Source organism: Hermetia illucens, chromosome 1 (genome assembly GCF_905115235.1).
Source record: "Hermetia illucens chromosome 1, iHerIll2.2.curated.20191125, whole genome shotgun sequence".
Taxonomy (NCBI): Eukaryota; Metazoa; Arthropoda; class Insecta; order Diptera; family Stratiomyidae; genus Hermetia; species Hermetia illucens.
This window is the reverse complement of record NC_051849.1, coordinates 174,864,463-174,883,509: the sequence shown is the minus strand read 5'-3', so window position 1 is coordinate 174,883,509 and position 19,047 is coordinate 174,864,463. Positions and strand designations below refer to the sequence as shown.

The 19,047-nt window shown below is 39.5% G+C and overlaps 2 protein-coding genes across 2 annotated transcripts in view; one reads left to right on the top strand and one right to left on the bottom strand.

The window, feature by feature from the left end:
* LOC119659515 (FERM, ARHGEF and pleckstrin domain-containing protein 2) overlaps positions 1 to 19,047 on the bottom strand; it is a 449,110-nt gene that overhangs the window by 393,647 nt on the left and 36,416 nt on the right. The window lies entirely within an intron of this gene.
* Positions 8,812 to 17,447, top strand: LOC119659506 (cytochrome P450 6a8-like). Its single transcript, XM_038067637.1, has 2 exons — positions 8,812 to 9,987; positions 15,528 to 17,447. The coding sequence occupies exons 1-2, from the start codon at positions 8,889 to 8,891 to the stop codon at positions 15,941 to 15,943; spliced, it is 1,515 nt and encodes a 504-aa protein (XP_037923565.1). The 5' UTR covers positions 8,812 to 8,888; the 3' UTR covers positions 15,944 to 17,447.

Genomic DNA, 19,047 nt, shown 5'->3' with positions numbered 1-19,047 from the left:
AACGAGGCATTTCTGTCTCATACATAAAAAGGGAGATATCACACAGTGCAGCAATTATAGAGGTATCACGTTGCTGAGTACCATCTATAAGATATTCTCCACTATCTTGCTAGGCCGGATAGCCCCATACGCCCAGACCATCATTGGCCCATACCAAAGAGGCTTCACTCCAGGTAAATCAGCAACAGATCAGATTTTCTCTCTGCGGCAGGCGATGGAAAAACTGTTGGAATATGGACAACAGTTGCACCATCTGTTCATCGACTTTAAAGCCGCCTATGATAGCATAGCCAGGGTAAAACTGTACACGGCCATGGGAGAATTCGGTATCCCGACGAAATTAATAAGACTGACTAGGCTGACCCTGAGGCCAGATAAAAGCAGCAGGATCACTCTCAAGACCATTCGACATCAACAACGGTCTACGACAAGGGGATGCGCTATCATGCGTCCTCTTTAACCTGGCCCTCGAGAAAGTGATCCGTGATGCTGAGGTGAATGCAAGAGGTACGATCGTCTTCAAGTCCACCCAACTACTAGCCTGTGCTGACGATATCGACATCATAGGAAGAACCAACCGAGACGTACAAACTGCCTTCATCCAGATCGAGCAGGCGGCGTGAGATCTTGGGCTGCACATCAATGAAGGCAAGACAGAATATATGGTGGCAACGTCAGCACCGAAGACGAATCAACCAACAACATCAAATCGCACTGGTCAAACACAAACACGAAGAAGAATAAAGATAGGAGAATACAACTTTGAGACCGTTGACAATTTCTCCTATCTAGGGTCGAAAATCACAACCGATAACAACTACGATGATGAAATCCGCGTACGGTTGTTGTCAGCCAACAGAGCCTATTTCAGCTTGGAAAGACTGTTCCGCTCGAAACGTCTCACCATGGGCTCAAAGTTCTTACTGTACAAGACTATGATCTTGCCAGTCCTCATGTATTCCTCGGAAACTTGGGTTCTTAGCAAGAAAAATTGCGAACTCTTGGCCGCGTTCAAGAGAAGAATCCTCCGAAGAATTTTTGGCCCCCTACATGAGGATGGACGATTCCGTAGCCTACACAATGACGAAATCTATGAGCGATACCATGACCGTCCGGTTGTGGATAAAATCCGGCTCAATAGGTTACGGTGGGCGGGTCACTTAATCCGTATGGATGAAGATGATCCCACCCGGAAAGTCTATAAGGGCAATATCTATGGTAGGAAAAGAAGACGAGGCAGACCCTGCCTAAGATGGAGCGATGGCGTGGGCCAGGACGCCAGACAGCTTTTAGGGATATCGAATTGGTGGACCTCGGCGCAAAACCGGGATGTCTGGAGTTCCTTATTAAGGCAGGCCTAGACCGGATACCGGTTGTTGCGCCGTTGATGATGGTGATGATACTTCTCCCGATAGAAACAATACTGGTGTGACTGTTTATGGTCAACGGTTGTAGTGTGACTTGTACCAAAAAGTTACATTCCTAAATTATTGGAACAAGTTGTATCAGTATATTTTCAAAATATTGAATGATTTGTATTCTACCTACACCTTGCTCGTACGTGTGACGGGGAAACATGGCCTTGGGACTGTAATACCAATGGTGGGAACATTACGGCTTTCTACAGCTTACACCAGTTCGTCATTGGTAGCACATTACTATAAACCAGATAGGTTTGAAGTGACCGTCAAAGTATATCTGATTAGAGTGACAAGTATTGTGATTAGCAGTTAATTTTACAGTCGCCTGGTGGATGTGCAAAGTAAAAGAGGCGCTGACGTAGGCCTTGGACGAGATCATTACTTAAGGGCCACTTGCTTTCGCTGCTTAGTGCATCCGCCTCTGCTTCGATGGATGTCGAGCCTCGGTTCCCGGTCCGGGACCCGGCTGTCATTCGGCAGTGGAAAAATTATCGCAGACATTTTGAACAGTACACCGAAGAATATTAATGAGCCAAGGGTTTTTAAGTCCGGTGAGGTCAAGTTATTGAACACACCTTGACGGGTGCTGTAAGATCTGGCTGACTGCTGGACTTGAAAGTAGACCGGCGAGTGCAAGAAACTGAATGCTCTTATATCCGCAACGAGTGCGAGGGAACATGCCGCTTCAGCTCCAGCATGTCCTTCAAATCACGGAAGTTGCTGTGTATCCTGTACCATAACCGAGGGGAATTTTTTTTGTTCTGCTAGTCAGTGAGGGAGAAACTGCACCAAATAATAACCTTTATGCCACCATATACTGCATCTCGAAAGGACTTGCTAGTGGTTGCAACTGTGTTGACGGTCATTCCGAAGGAACTAACAGCTTTCATCAATAAGTCAAATTATGGCACAAAATATCGTGTGATAAGTCAAGGTAAAGGCTCTGAGGAATATGAATATGATGTCCACCAGCTATTTTCGGCGATGTCATGGTCCAATCAAGTCTTCCACGTCTTCCGTATACTACTTGCTCGCTCATCAGGTCATGGGAAATTAAAAGCAGTTTGACTGTTCATCGTTGTATTCTGGCCTGAAAAAATCTTGAAGGAACAGCTGAATTGGTATATGCGCCAGGTTACGACCCATGTGTGCATGAAGTATGACTTCAAACAAGGATTACAATCGCATTATTGGCTATTTCACGCAATAGAATTCAGTGTCCTGGAACGGCCGAGGAGTAGAACACCGTCGAAAGGTACAGTGAGATCATAGTAAAGAAAGTGCAGTCCTCTCGACAAATCCCGGAGAGAGCCGAAGTGTAATTCGTGGAACCGGCTACGTAGTTGACGCATTGCATTTTATTATTAATTAAATTAACTGGCACTCAACGTGGGGCTGTTTTAGGTCACAAAGCAAGAAGTAAACGATCTTTCTTATACTTCTTTAGCCTTTGCTCCGTTGGGTAGCGGGTTTGGCTCTTGCTAATGGATTGCAACATTTCTCTCGGATTTAGGCCTGCTCTGGGTGCAAACGGCAGGCTCTCAAATCACTATTTAGCTTATCAAGACATCATTGTTCCAGTCGGCCTTTTGAATATTGTGGAACACCACTTCATTGAAGTAGCGCCGATGAGTAAGACATAAAGTAGTTCACCGTCGGCTGATAGCGTTGAAGTTACCTAAATCAGTCGTCTCTCGGCCGGTCATTATCATTGACAGTGATAGCGCCATCAAATACGATATTTTTATCAAATTCAGACAGTTGTCAAGAATTTGTTCAAAAATCTTCATTATACGGGATAACAACCGAATTGGACGGTAATTTCGACATTCAGCAGAAGTTCTCTTCTTTTTGTTAATGGGAAATTCGTACTTTTTCACTACACTTTTAACATTATTGAAGCACTCACTAATCTAGATTATTGGGTTCCAGCTCCGGGTTATCCAAGGCTCAGTTGCTATGTCGTGAGAACCTGTTGCTTTCCGCGACTTCGTCCGTTTAATTGGTTCTTCGACTCCTGTGTTGCTCATAGCTGTAATTGCTCCAAATGTCAGCAGCGACTGTGAAAGTGGAAAGTGTGCAAATTCTTCCAACGAAATTTTCTCGCCGTCTGTCTGTCACAATTCTTGGGTCGGTAAGCGAAATACTCGATATCCAGATGGGCAAAAATTTCGGTATCCTGGGTGCGCTTTGGTCAACTTTTGAGAAGATGGATGTAGATGTCTCTCGCTAGCTCGAGCGTCCATTTCTGCGATTTTTATAAGAGCTGTTCTGGCGATGGGAGTCAATTTGTTCAGTTCCCCTTCAGAATTCTGATTTCGTCAAAAAATCTTGTCACAGAAGTGTTTCTTTTCACCGATTCTCATTTGAATATCGTTATTCCAAAGCTAAGTAGTGAAACGCTTTCCAGCCTTCCAGAATATTTTCGAGGACACTGGGTTTTATTCTAGGACAGCATATCAGAGGAGCAGCATCGTCTTCTTTGAGAAGTATGAAAAAGCGCATTTTAAAAATCTAAAACATAAATTTCGAACCCATCAGGACGTTAAAATGAAAATCCAATTCAACAATTGGGAATTATTGCAACAAAGTTTTTCGTGACTGGCAATTTCTGGGCTTTTTAGATGGGAACAATAGCATGAAAGCCAAGCCAGACAAAGTAAAATCAGCTGTAAACTTCCTCTCGGCAAAAATCATAAAAGAACCAAGGTCTTTTCTAGGGATGTCTGGTTATTATCGCAATTTCATCAATAAGATAAAAGCCGTTATCATCTCTTTGAAAACGGAGAGCGAGTGAGTGAGCGAAATTAACAGACATTTAACCAGCAACAAATATGTATATTATTGTTTGAAATATTAGAGATCCTTAAGTCCACATCTACGTAATATCAGACCAGACCAAATGGAGAGCAACTTACTCTTACTTTTTTCACCTCCGCGTTAAGGGCTGCAGCTTCTCTTCACGTTGTGTCGTAGTCATTCAATGATTTCTATCGTCAGATTTGAACACTGGGCTTCCGGATCTTTTTGTCGGTTTTCTCGCGTAAGACTTCATTGGTGCATTTATCTTTTGAAGGCCGGCCCCCTTTTCATGAATCACTGAGCCAGATAAGTATTAACGAACGTTCCAAATCTCAAACTTTCCGCAGTGGTCTCCGTCCTGTCGACCTCTACAATTCTGAATGCTGGCCCACTATCAAAGACAATAAACGGCGTCTCATGGTAATGGAGACAATAATGTTATGTCGGGCCAGTGGGCGTAACACGCCATTATCGCATACGAAACGGGGTCATCCGCGGTCGATGGTAAAAAAATCCTAAGAGAGGCGTCTTACATGGTGTGGACATTCGCGTAATTCGCGTTGATGAGAATTCAATTGCAAAGATTGGCCTAAACATCGAAGTCAAAAATTATGATTGAAGGACCCATCGAATTCGTCGAGATCAGATTTATAACCATGCAAAATTACGCAATTGAGCAAGACGAACCCGCTTCTAAAGGGGACGACAGCTAAAGAAGAGGAGAAAAACGGTATGATCTCATCCATATAAACTAGAGGTTGGGTAAAACGACCGCAGGAAGTATTTGCGGGCATCTGAGTAATGAGCCACATTGCTACTTTAATATCGGTTACCAAATATCTTGAAGCGAGGACAGATATCAGAATGAAATCGAAGCAGTATTTGCAGCATTCTTACGCCAACGAATCCAATGTCAGAATGATGACAAATGATACCCCTGAGTAACAGCACTACAAATTGTATGAAACGCCTATAAACAAATGAATACAGTAGAAGAGTGTAGAGAGTAAAAGGGTATATAATAGGGTAGGTTGTGATTTCAGGGCGATCTTGGAATACGAAACACATATAATTTCTGGAGTGATACCAATCGACATCTCATCTATTAGAATATGCATATCAATGATGAAATGAGTCCTTCTGAGTGTTTCATAAGGAATGGCTTAAGAGAGAAATCAGAAAGTAATTGAAAATAGACAACTAAACGCTTAGAGTGACCTCCAATAGACAAAGACAAGGCGTGAAGAGATTCAGAACCCAATTTTTGATGGGACACGGAGGATAGTGGAAAATCTGTCAAAGCAAGTTGCTAGAGGAGTTATTGGGTAAGACAATGACACTGTATAACTTAGTTATGAAATTGCTTAGCGGTTAGCCATATAATAGGGCCTCTAAATTAAGTGGAAAGGACGATGAAGGTGCGGCTACAAACGCTATCGAAAGATAAGAGGAAAGCCAAGCTCACTCCTCGATACGATATTCTGTGAGAGCTGTTAGAGGAATGAAGGAAGTATTTAGAGGATGGTATTAACACGTAAAAATTCCATACACGGATCACGATCTCCGCGGTGAACGCTTTAGTAAAGTCGAGTAGGCCTTTCTTGAACTCTTTAGCTCCAAATCAACAAAAGTCAAGACTGTTTAAGAATCGAGGGATTCAAGTTACATAACAAGATTCAACCCTGATATTTTCCTTTTTAAGGATCTCATTTGTTTGGCTACCTGTTGGACTGGTTTTCTATTAATGGGAGGTGGAAAGCGTTAAAGGCTCTCCTTGGCTCCTACTAGACAGTAATGCAGGACTTTTACTTAATAGAATCACTTCCTTTTCCTTTAAATCGTCCAAATCGAAATTTATCTTATGTTGGGATTCACATTTGTATTACCCTTTCGTTAGTTCTTCCAACGGACTTCTTTTTGCCAGGCTTTTTGGTAGGTTGTCTTGCTCAAATTGAATAAGGGTTTGTTCGATAATCACTGCATCTGTCCAAACCGGACTTCGCGGCGTCTTAGGATCTATAAGCCATATGATTTTGTGCGGCCAGGGGTCTTCCTTTGACTCGTTCTATCTTTCCTTTCACTTACCCGTAATCTCCGTTCAGATTATACAAACGTAGTCCATCTCTCGCCAGAGTATCAATTGGCAAGTTTTGCCTGAAATTGTTTGGTAAGTGCACCATGTTTCGAGTTCACTTACGTGGAATGCAACTGCGATTTTTCTCGTGATTACTGTCTTTCCCAGTGCATTTAACTAAGCTTAGGCTGCATTTAGTGACATTGCATTAACTACCCTTGAGACTAGGTGACGACAGCTCGGCATTGGGTCATTGACATTTGGTGGTATTCTTGTAGTTAGTGCTCCGATATTATATAGCACTTGACATGTAGCTTGAAATTTACCCTCATAGGCTGATATATCGTTTATACTACAACTTTAGCTTTTCTAGCACCTTCCCAATTTAATGATCAGTACTACATTCTTCTTAAGTTTGCAAGCATCCAAGACTTAATGTTAACTATTTCATTGGCATCTCCGAAGAATTTTTGGCCCCCTACATGAGGATGGACGATTCCGTAGCTTACACAATGACGAAATCTGTGAGTGATACCATGACCGTCCGGTTGTGGATAAAATCCGGGTCAATAGGTTACGGTGGGCGGGTCACTTAATCCGTATGGATGAGGATGATCCCACCCGAAAAGTCTATAAGGGCAATATCTATGGTAGAAAAAGAAGACGAGGCAGACACTGCCTGAGATGGAGCGATGGCGTAGGCCAGAACGCCACACGGCTTTTAGGGATATCGAATTGGTGGACCTCGGCTCAAAACCGGGATGTCTGGAGTTCCTTATTAAGGCAGGCCTAGACCGGATACCGGTTATTGCGCCGTTGATGATGATGATTTCATTGGCATACATCTCAACCTCTTCTAGGAGGCGTGAAACAATTGTCAACGATGTTTAAAGGGGCTGCATGCCTATCATTATAAATTCGGCTGCATCTGTCCTTTATTCATGCTGAATGCCGCTTTAAGGATCGGCTATACTTTAGCCAGAAAGACCGTTATATATTGTACCTAGAAAGGAGCTCGTTCTTTTTATCTGCAACGTAGACTCCTACTCCAAACCCGCGACCCATTTTTAAGCCACCAATGCGAAAAATGTCAGCATATCTTTTATATTCTCCATCCATCCATCCATTTTATATTCTCCATTAAATAGACGTATGAGTATTCGCCCATCAGAAAGCCTCACAAGCACTAGATTCATTTTTCTCATTACTTCCTTGAATGCTCTGTGCTCCCACGTTCCTTGTTTTCCATATACCTAAACGTATTAGACTATGAGCTGCTATCATTACAGTGGCCCACAAAGGTTCCAAATTGAGTAATGTATTTAAGGCTGGACTGGCACCCGTAATACGCAGATATACACTTTGCAATAAAGCTAGCTTACAATGAGCACTCTTTTGTCTTGCCTTTACCCACCATACTATGGAAAACAAACAACAGATACCTACATTACTACATAAGATCTGGATCTAACTGTCCAGGTTAACGTCCGCCCATAAACTCTTAAACATTATTTCATCTTTATTCCAAATAAATTCTTTATAAAGGATAACTACCAGATGTTTCATTCTTTCCTAGGTTCTAACCAACAGCTAGCATAGCTGCAATCTTCGCATAAACTAAGGAGTGAATCGATCAACATACTCTATAGAAGTGATGATTACACACATTCATGTGGGGGAGACTGAAGCACATTTCAGGTAACCGCGAACGATGGTGTGTGGGGGGTGGTTGACGCTCTATACCGCCCTATACCCCACCACCTTAAACCTTAAACTATAAAAAATTGTGCGCGGACCTTTCACCGTAGAAGATCATAGCTCACTTTACTGGTCCCGAAAAATATAAACGAAGGCCTGGAATTTTGCCAGTATTAGTACCAGTAGAAAAGAATACGTTTTGGAACATTGAAAGTTAATTTGACTGAACTTTATATTTTTAGACGCAAATATAGCCTGGGACGAAGGACTTCCCTCATACTCCCCTCATACTAAAGTTCATACAATTCCCATTCTTAAAATCACCGGAATAACCTTCATTTTTCAAGCTAGCTTGACTAGAACTTCAGATTTAATCTACAATAGATAAATGCAGAAAATTACTAAATCATAATATTGTTTGGTTTGGAATGCAATTTTTATATATCAGTAGCCATTTGTGATTACTTTTGGAACATAATAGCAGATTAGATACTTGTAATCAAATTATCCGATGACATAATTTGCAAATTACAAAAAAAATCTGGGTTCCTATTTCATAATATGTTCAAACATTTCCCGTACTCACTTGCGCAACGAAGAAGTATACTTGCTCATTGAATGCATTTCAGTTGCCAAAATAAACCTTATCTATTGCTTTATCTCATTATGGTTGTATTTTTGACAATATCCATTAAGAGAACCTAATCCGCATGTTATTCGCGGAAGCCCATATATCGATAACATTAAGATTAGATTTATGATATCGCTGGGTATAAAGACTGAATCTTTCGCACAACGACGAAATAGTGCAACGCAAACTGTTGATAGAAACGCTCGTAGTTAGTTTTCAAGTCAGCCGTGAAAATTTAATATTTGTTCTTAATTTAACCAAGATGGGAATTTTAATATGGTTAGCGAGTGTTCTGGTGACCCTTATCTCCATGATTTACTTATATTTCAAGTCTTCGTTTTCTTACTGGAAAGATCGCGGAGTTCCATACAGCGAACCTACCTTTCCATGGGGAAATATCGTGCAAAATGGGAAAATTGCAACTCTAAAGGCGATAATTGGCAAGCTTTATACCATCCGGGAAACGTCAATTCCGTTCGTTGGTGGTTATACTTTCAACAAGCCATTCGTTCTTGTATCTGATCTGGAATTCGCTAAACATGTTCTCATCAAAGACTTCAACTACTTCGAAGATAGAGGTGCATACTATAATGAACGAGACGATCCTTTGTCTGCACATTTGTTTGCCCTGGATGGACCCAAGTGGAGGGTGCTACGAGCTAAAATGACTCCGACATTTACTGGAGGGAAAATGAAGTTTATGTTCCCAACAATTCGGCAGGTTGCAGAGAAATTATCTGGTGCGTTGGAAAGCAATCTTGACAATGAAAACTATCTGGAAGTTAGGGACTTACTAGCGCGATATTTTACGGATGTTATTGGCACGTGTATCTTCGGCATTGAATGCAATAGCCTCAGCAATCCTGATGCCGAATTTCGGAGAGTTGGCCGCCATTTATTCGAAAAACCACATCTACCACCAATCCTACGAGCATTTACACTTATCTTTCCGGATTTGTCACGTAAATTACATATAAAAGTTACATCAGATTTTGTGTCCAAGTTCTTCATGAGGATTTTACGAGAAACCATAGAATACCGGGAAAGCAATAATGTCCGCCGAAATGACTTCATGGATATTTTAATTCAACTGAAAAACGGCCAAGATGAGGGAGCTGATGGTAGTGGACGAATAGGGAAGTTAACCTTCGAACAGATTGCTGCTCAAGCGTTTGTGTTTTTCCTCGGAGGGTTTGAAGCTTCTGCCGCTACAATGTCCTTCGTATTACATGAACTGATGGTCAACAATGACATTCAAGATAAAGTTAGAAAGGAGATTTTCGATGTCCTTGAAGAGCACAACGGAGAAACAACGTACGAAGCATTGAACGACATGAAATACTTGGACCAAGTTATTACAGGTAAGATTTGTTTATTATTAAGAAGAATTATGTATGGATGTTGGGAATTTAATAGGGAAAAGTTCAGTTCAAATTTACTTACTTTTGGATAGTCTTCTTTTTTTTCAGCCTTCGTCCCGTTCACAAGCGGGGTCGGTTCGCCTTTGGCTCCATCGAATGCCTGTCTGGGTACAATCTCGAGGCTTACAAATCCCCATCTAGCGTATCAAGCCACCGTTGTTTAGGTCTGCCTTTTGGTCGTTTACCATCGACTTCGATGTTCAGACCATTCTTGGCAAGTGAATTCTCGTTGGCACGAATTACGTGACCATACCATCGAAGGCGCCTCTCTCGCAACTTTTCTACGATCGGCGCAACCCCATAACGATCGTGGATATCCTCATTTCGGATGTGATCTAAACGTGTGACGCCACTAGTCCAAAGTAGCATCTTCGTCTCCATTACCGCAAGACGCTGTTCATTACTTTTGGATAGTCTAATTAAAAAAATTATTTATGTGGCGACCTATATACAGCCTGTGTTTTAAAATAAGCATATTTTTCAATGTTCAGTGCAAGCGAGTCCACACAAAGAGAAATTATCAGCTGGAAACTATATTTTCGCAGTAATTCTTCTAGCAATTTTGCCCCCAAAAACAAAAAAACGTATTATCAAGCACTTGGATATATTAAGTAGTGTTTCGCCACCCCCAAATATTTTAAAGTGATGGCATTAACAATACGGCGTCATACTGGGAGTTATAGTTTCAGTACTCACCAAAGCACCCTTCCTTACGGTAAGGCTCAGGTCTAAACTAAGTTTCAGGACGAATTCCAAGTAACGTGTATATAATTTCTAGAAATGAAATTCCTTTTGGAATGCCAATAATTCCCAGTTTTTACGCATCTCCAGTTATTCTGACAATTGTATCTCAAATCAATCTCTGCTGATATGTCATTACTGTACTGCAACGACAGTCCCTTATTTGTTGCCACTAAGTTGCGGCTGTCAAATTGCACAACCAGAAAAATTGCCTGGATATTATTGGCTTGAGTGACAAAAAAGATCCACCTGAGAAAATTAGTTTGGAGCATCGGCGCGCTTTATTGAGGCAGGAAACTGCTAGGTTGACTCAAACCAGCGCTGGCAATGTCAGCGGATGTGTGAAGGATAACGTCAGGATGGTTTACCAAAACTACATCACAATTAGTGAGACATATGCACCTGAAATTCTGGACATACTCAAGTAGCAACTTTTTGTCATACGCTGTCGGTTGGCGAAAGTCATGTTCAGGATACAATGTGCGCAGCAAATCAGTAGAGCTTTTCAGACCCTCCAACGAATGCCATTAGTGCAGTTTCCGGTATCGAAAGAAAAAGTGCATTAAAGAAGACTCTGGATGTTGCTACCCAGTAATCAACGCATGCTGAATAGATTACCGCAAGCGTCATACTACTATCCCGAACGAGTGCATGTTGCGGATGCCAATGAAGAAGATGTTCGACAAGTTATAAGTACCTCGAAGAATTTATCGAGCTCTGAACTGGATCTTTTGCACAATCTCCTGCACAAAAGTTAACAATGTACACCTGTTGGTTGGCGTATAGTATAAATCGGTTCACAAGTCCACCGAACGAATTTCCGTCCTTTCCCTCTAGGGTTTAAGTATTTACTCCCTAAAAGGGACACGGTAAAAGGCTGATCGCTTACTTGCTAACTCTTTGCCAACTCATAATGTCTATTATTAGTGCAAGGATCGGTGCACATGAGAAGATTATCAACATTGGTTCGGGGGACTGCAAGATGCAGCTTACTATCTACTCAGAAGCTATTGGGCAGTCAACTTGAAGCCAAAAAAGTCTGTTTATTTGCTTTATCGATTATGCCAAGATCCGCGTCCCCCGTCTCACACATAACAGATTGACATTCGTTGATATTTTTTTGCTTTGTATAGCACTGCTTTTGCTTTTTTGCTGTGTAACCACTTTTCATCTCTGCTCAATAATGCTAGAAGGCATTGTTTCAGTAATCAAATGTGGCCGACGTACTAAGTGCGCGCTGATACACTTGATGGGCTTAGATGACATCACGTTGTATGCTAATGCTGATGATCATCTTAGAAGTTCTTAGTTGATATGTTAAGTCGTGATATTCAGTTCGAATTTGGTTTAGATAAATGTCGACTCCACAAAGGTCATAATATAATTGACCTCCATGCCCAAGCCATGAAAGAGGCAGATTTCCACAAGTGCCTAAGAAGTTTGCGAAAAACTCATACTAGAATTGGTGATTTCAAAGGTGTGCTATGTCCGAATTCTTGCGACGTGGAAAGCTATTTCCGAAATCGCATCTCTCGAGAAAGAATAAATTAAGGGCCAATAATGATTTCTATGTCCTGACGGACATATCGTGAGCGGAGACCAATTTGGAGAATTTAAGGCGCCGGGCTCTTCATATACGCGAAAGAGGGTATACATTTTTTTCACAGAATATGGTCATGTGAGGTATCAGATGAAAGGGCCCGATTAGTACTCTTCTTATTTTTGACGTTAGGTGAAACATAGAGCAGTGAGGGCTCAAAATGTATGCCTCGAAAGGTGTAACTCGATTCTATTCTCAGAACCTATAATTATAATAATAATAATAATCGTTGGCGCAACAATCCATGTTGAATCAGGGCCTTGAAGTGTGTTAGAACACTTCATTCAAGACCGTAACGGTACACTAGGGGGCAATGTGGTCAGCATTGCGCTCAGAACCTATCCAACCGAAAAATCTTAAAAAATTCAAAACGTACACATATTGAAAACCTGGGCCTTAAAATACATCCTATTCTGATACCTGATCAAATAAAGTTAATAGTATAATAGCATATGACCATATTCTAGAGTTAAGAGTTAAGTTCATCCTAGTGGTACAGGTTTTCCAGGCCATCGTAAAATTGCTCTTTGACTTCTTCACCGTCATCTTTTTCTTCAGTTGGGGCGTGTATGTCGACAATCAATTATTAAAAAGTTTTGCTTTGATACAAAGCGCACAAAATGGTTCGTGTATGGATTTGGGGTCCATAACATGTGTGTGTTTCCCTATGTGAGGAGCATACCGCAGTTCTCCATTGGCTGATAGCATTGACCCGAGATATTTAAATTGTTCAGTCCTGGGCAGGTTACTGCCATTGCCAGAAATGAGCTTAAATCGCTCATTTCTCATATATCGAGGGGAATGTTAATGCCATTGCCAGAACTCAGCGATTTAAATACCTCGAGTCAATGCTATCAGCTAATGGAGAACTGTGTCATGAAATTGCTTCACGCATTAATGCCACCTGGATGCAGTGGCATTCCCCAACTGGTGTTGTTTGTGATCGACGTATCAGCGCACGTCTAAAATTTACTGCAATGTCGTCTGTCTGCCGCTCTCTATAGTTCTAAGTGTTGGTCGACTATAAAAGACAATGAACGGCGTCTTACGGTAATGGAGATGAAGATGTTACACTGCACTGGTGGCGTGACACGTTTTGATCAGATCCCAAATAAGAATATCCGCGATCAATATGGGGTTACACCAATCGTGGGAAAATTGCGAAACATCGGTGGCGTGATACCCTGGATGGGGATTTAAAGGCCTCGCAATTACATCCGGATCTGGCATTTGATAAAATAAAGTGGCGAAACCGATCACGACGAGCCGACCTCGCTTGCAAACGGGACAAAGGCTGAAGAAAAAGAAGAATATGTGAAGAGCGACGAGTGCATGACAGCTCCGTGTCACATAGCTAAAAATTTCATTGTCCTCTATTGTTTAGAAAGCGATTTAAATAAATCAATGGGTGGAAAGCTCTGTATTGATAATAGTCAACCTCATAAACTTCACACTCTGAGTTTAATATTATCAGCAAATCCCAAAAATTTAACCTACACCAAATATAAACAAGTCGGGAAACCAGAAGCTGGACGCTTCAGGTACGAAAGGTTTTTGTGTATTTCTTAGTACGTAGCACGTAATATATCCATATATTATGTGAAAGTATCCACTTTCGGGAGATATTGACATTCATAGTCTTCAATTTTCAAAGAAACAACAAATTTGAGGTATTATCACTTTGTTAATAATAGTGGTAAGATCATGCTCTATATTATAGCCTATATCACTACAAAATTTCATGGTACTAAGATAAACTTAAGGGGGGTTTCTAACCAATTACAAAAAATTGTAGTAATATACTATTATTAACTTTATTTAACCAGATATCGGCATGGAAGGTATTTCGGAGCCCAGGCACCATATAGTGGCAGCCTCCTGATTTTTTTCAGATTTTTCCGTTTGGTAGTTTCTGAAAATGGCCCCCTTAAAGAAGTGATCACTTTCAACCCCCCGCGCTCCCCACTCTTCCAACGAATGTCAAAAGTAAGATCGGCTTTGAAAAGTACTAATCGAGACCTTTAATTTGATACCCCACATGACTATATTTGACGAAAAAAACTATAAGCTATAAGCTATAACCGTCTCCGAGAAAAATGCGTGTGACGGACAGACAGACAGACAGACAGACAGTAAACCGATTTTAATAAGGTTTTGTGTTTACACAAAACCTTAAAAGGGCTGGGGAGAATTAGATTCTTTTTAAGTGGAATTTTAATATTTCACTCGAATGTCAATTATTCTCGTTAATTATGACGTCAGCATCTTATTTGCATGGCTTTGGAAGCAGTTAATTCGCGCGAAATTGCTAAGTTTGAACTTTGGCATTAATGGCTAGATTTCCATGATATTTAGCGATGATATTTATGATGATGCAGTAAGTAGTAAGTTTATTTAAGGAGATATCGGAATGATTTTTTTCGGATTTTTAGGTTGGGTAGTTTCCGAAAATGAGTCCTGTCTCACTTTAGGTGCGTACATTTTGACTCCTCGCTCGCGCACTTTGCAATTCACGATTAAACTAATATCAGTTGCGGCAAATACTAATCGAGGCCTTTCATTTGATATCCTACGCGACTATATCCTGTGAAAGAATTTTTTGAATGCCTCTTTGCATGTTTGGGGAGGCTCCCTTTAAACTCTCCTCTGCCACTCATAGCATGCGAATTTCGTAGTTCCCATCTGTCCGCCAAATTTCCTTCGAATCGGTTTAGCCATTTTGGAGAAAAGTGCGTGTGACCGACAGACAGACAGTGAACCAATTTTAACCAGGTTTTGTTTTACACCAAACTTTAAAAACTAACTAGCAATATTTATTTTAAATTTGTAGATGAATTTCACTTCAGGTACTATTTTTCATATATTTATTTGAATCTCGTGTATGTTAAGTTTATTTTATAATCCTGTTACGAATAGATTCTCTCGTGAATCCCCGCATCAGAACCTCTTTACTCTCCATTAGATAAATCCTCTTCATTGGATAAATCCTCCTTATGATTTATTTAAGGAATTTCGTCGGAAATTCCCAACTAATATGTAGATATACTGGAAGATATTCCAACATTGTAGGATGTATTTTCATCAGATTTGACTTTGATACAAATATTTTTCAATATCTTCTTTAACCTTTCATTTTCAGAAACCCTTCGCAAATATCCGCCCGTCATTTTCCTCATACGAAAGGCAGTTAAGGATTACCCAGTCCCAAAGACAAATAAAATAATCGAAAAAGGAATGTCAATATTCATTCCGGTTGAAACTTTTCAACATGATCCTGCAATTTATCCTGATCCGGATGTCTTCGACCCAGACCGCTTTTCATCTGAAACTGAAGGGATTGGACGACCTTCGGACGCATTTCTGGCTTTTGGCGATGGACCACGTAATTGCATTGGATTACGATTTGGCCTACTGCAAGTTAAAATGGGACTTGTGGCATTGCTTAAGCATTACAGGTTCATTAGGTGCCAGAAAAGTCAAATACCTCTTCAATTTACTAATTTTACACCGGTTCTGACCCCAAAAGGCGTATGGTTGGGAGTTCAGAAAATTTAAACAAGCTGTTTTTTGTAGTCGTGCATTAATAAAAGTATTGAAAATGTTCCAGGTTAAATAAGAGAAAATGCACGAATGTATGTATAGAAATTATGAAGAATAAAAATTATGGAAACGGCTCTAAAAAGAAAAAAAATTATTCAAGATAAGACATGACTAAGAATCTCCAAATTACCATCAATTTTACTGAACTTGTCTTGTAATCACTGCTGCGGACTGTAATTTGAAAACTTTCGATTCTGTGAATCACTGTAATAGTATTAATTTTTTATGTATCTATTCTACCTAATCACATCAAAGAAAAATTGGAGATAATAGAAAAGCATAGCAATTTAAAAAGCTGCTAAAATTCCATGTTGGTACAAAATAATTAAATCCTTGATTATATTTTGTATAAAGGCAACACCAGTAGTGCAAAAGTAGAGATTTTAAGCTATATTAGTATATCTTTTTTATAATTTTTGGAAGTATTCACACTAAAGTACCAACTTTATGATCTGTATCTTTATAAAAACTAAAGACTGAAAGCAAAAGCGCAGTGAATAATGTATAATATATAATCGAATATTAAAATAGCGAAAAAAAAAAACGAAAAATAACCTAAATTAAAACTGATGGGCTTTGATATGTTACCAAACTTCATGAGTATATTCTGATAGTAAAATCGCTAGTCAATAATGTTCCAACATTACCGCTGTCAAAAACTAAATAATTGACTAAAAATATATTTCAAAATTGAAAATCGTGCCCCGGGTTGTTATAATAAAAACCCTTTTGATTTACATCTACATATCTATCTACGATTAGGAATAGTAAGTTGTAATTTAAATCAGAATTATCAAAAATTAATGCGCAACTAATATGTGAACGCTATTTAATTTGACATATATCTCAAATTTAATTCTCGTATCTTGTATTATTCCAATAGAATGGGTAATAGGAGGGGAAACGAAGGGGCTAAACGAGAGAAATCCAGTAGAGTGCGTGCTAGAATTATAAAGCACTCCTAATTTCCAAAAGACTTGCCTTTATGATAATAGTCTCACATTCAATCGGCAATTAAATTAATGTCTTTTGTACTTTTTTCGAATTTCTCTTCCTTTCCTTTAAAAAATCATTTACCATCTGTGGAATGCATTTTCAGTGCTTTGAACCTTGTAGGAGGCCTAAAAAGTTTGGGTTTTTTTCTTGGGATCAACATATTTCCTAGTTCACTTTTTGAATAACAGGGGTTACTTGTGGACGATTAACAGTCGAAACAGTCTAGAGAGAGGTTAAGTAAGCATAAATCGCTATAATCTTTACATGAACGAAAACTTTGAGCGCGTTTTCCTCAACACAGGTTTCTCCCGCGTCGTGCAATGTGACTCAAAAACTAATGAAGCGATCGGCTTCAAATTTGGTACAAATATTCCTTAACTCATTGGCCTTTGCACAAACCTAAAATTTCAATTAAATTGTTATAATAAATAAGGTTTTTAACATATTGTTTATGCGAAAAAAATGTGATGAACTGTAGCACCGCCATTTTGTTTTTTTTTACCCCGGAAAAAAACGTTGAAAAAACCGCCATTTACAGAGAACGAACGAAAGAAATCAAGAAGAGATCAGTTATTATATTGTCAACTAAATCAATCAATCAAAGCAAATCAATTTACATAAAGATGAAGATGATTCAAGCCAGAATTCGGGAAACCAGACATTTGTCTAACTAGTACTTAGCATATATTATGTCAGAATATTCACTTTCGCGTCCGACTGACAATTTGCACTGAAGCGACGACTTTGGCCTATTGTAACTTTCTAGTAATGAAGCGATTTCTACCAAACTTTATATTATATCCTATATTACTGCAATAATTTGCATAATTTTATGACACCAGAATGAATTTAAGGGGGTTTCACAGTTTATTACTAAAAATTGTAGTAATATACTATTTTTAACTCTATTTTAAATGACATCAGTATGGAGGGTATTTCGGAGTTTAGCCACGACATTGTGGCAGCTTCGTGATTTTTTTTCAGATTTTTCAGTTCGATAGGTTCTGTGAATGGTTCCGTGAAAGAAATGATTACTTTTCTGTTCCCGTCCTCTACGTTGTCGATTAAATGTCAGAAATGTGATTAATGATAAAAGGCACTAACCACGACTCTTCATTTAATACTCCTCAGTCTTGTGGAAGGTGGGATGGAGTTCGTCAGCTCTACTTAAGGGGGTCATCCCGTATGAAAGCCGTTTTTTTTAGAATTTTTTTATGAAGAACTGGATAAAGATACAAATACAAATTTTTCACCATAGATTTACTAATATCTTGATTTACTAATATGTTGAGCGTGCATAGTAATTTTTCAGCCGCATCGCATGGTTCGTTATTGAAATACAGAGCAATTTATACATCATTCTCCAAAAAAAGTTGGTTTTCTGCTGCTACGCTAGAGGGCGCTGCAATCATCTTAGAGAAAAAAGTAAACGGCATTTTAACGTACAGGCTTAATTACAGTCCGCAAACTAGGATTATTAAAAAATATTAAAAACAAAATGTTTGGTGCTGTGTTAATTTTTTTTTATTTTGGTGTTTTTTACGGCTTCTTCAATGAATAAAAAAAAACTACTAAATGAATCGCAATTATCCTAGTTTGCGGACTGCAGAAATATGTTCTGAATAAGTCGTGAAAATTTCAAAGAATTTGGTTGGATAGATTTTGGGCTATGGTGGCAGCCGATTTTCAACATGCAGCTTCTAGAAAAACGCATTTAAAAAGTAGAATGTGATTTTTAGCCATAAAACCTTAACTAACCATTAATCTGCTATGCCAAGTCCATAAACCTCAGGTTTTTTGAAGAAACACATGTACAGCCTTAGCTTCAATTCTTGTCCTTTCAGCGAAGACATTATAACGTCATTCGGATCGATAAATACGAGCTTTATTACAGCGATCGACATAGATCTAGCATGTTATTTATATTGATTACTATATCTAAATACAATTGATGCCAAAAAAAAAAATTCGATTCCGCGGATCCGACATACGGGATAACCCCCTTAAAAGCAAGGGATCTCTAAAGATAACATTGTCGAGGAGACGGTAACGAATGTTGATAG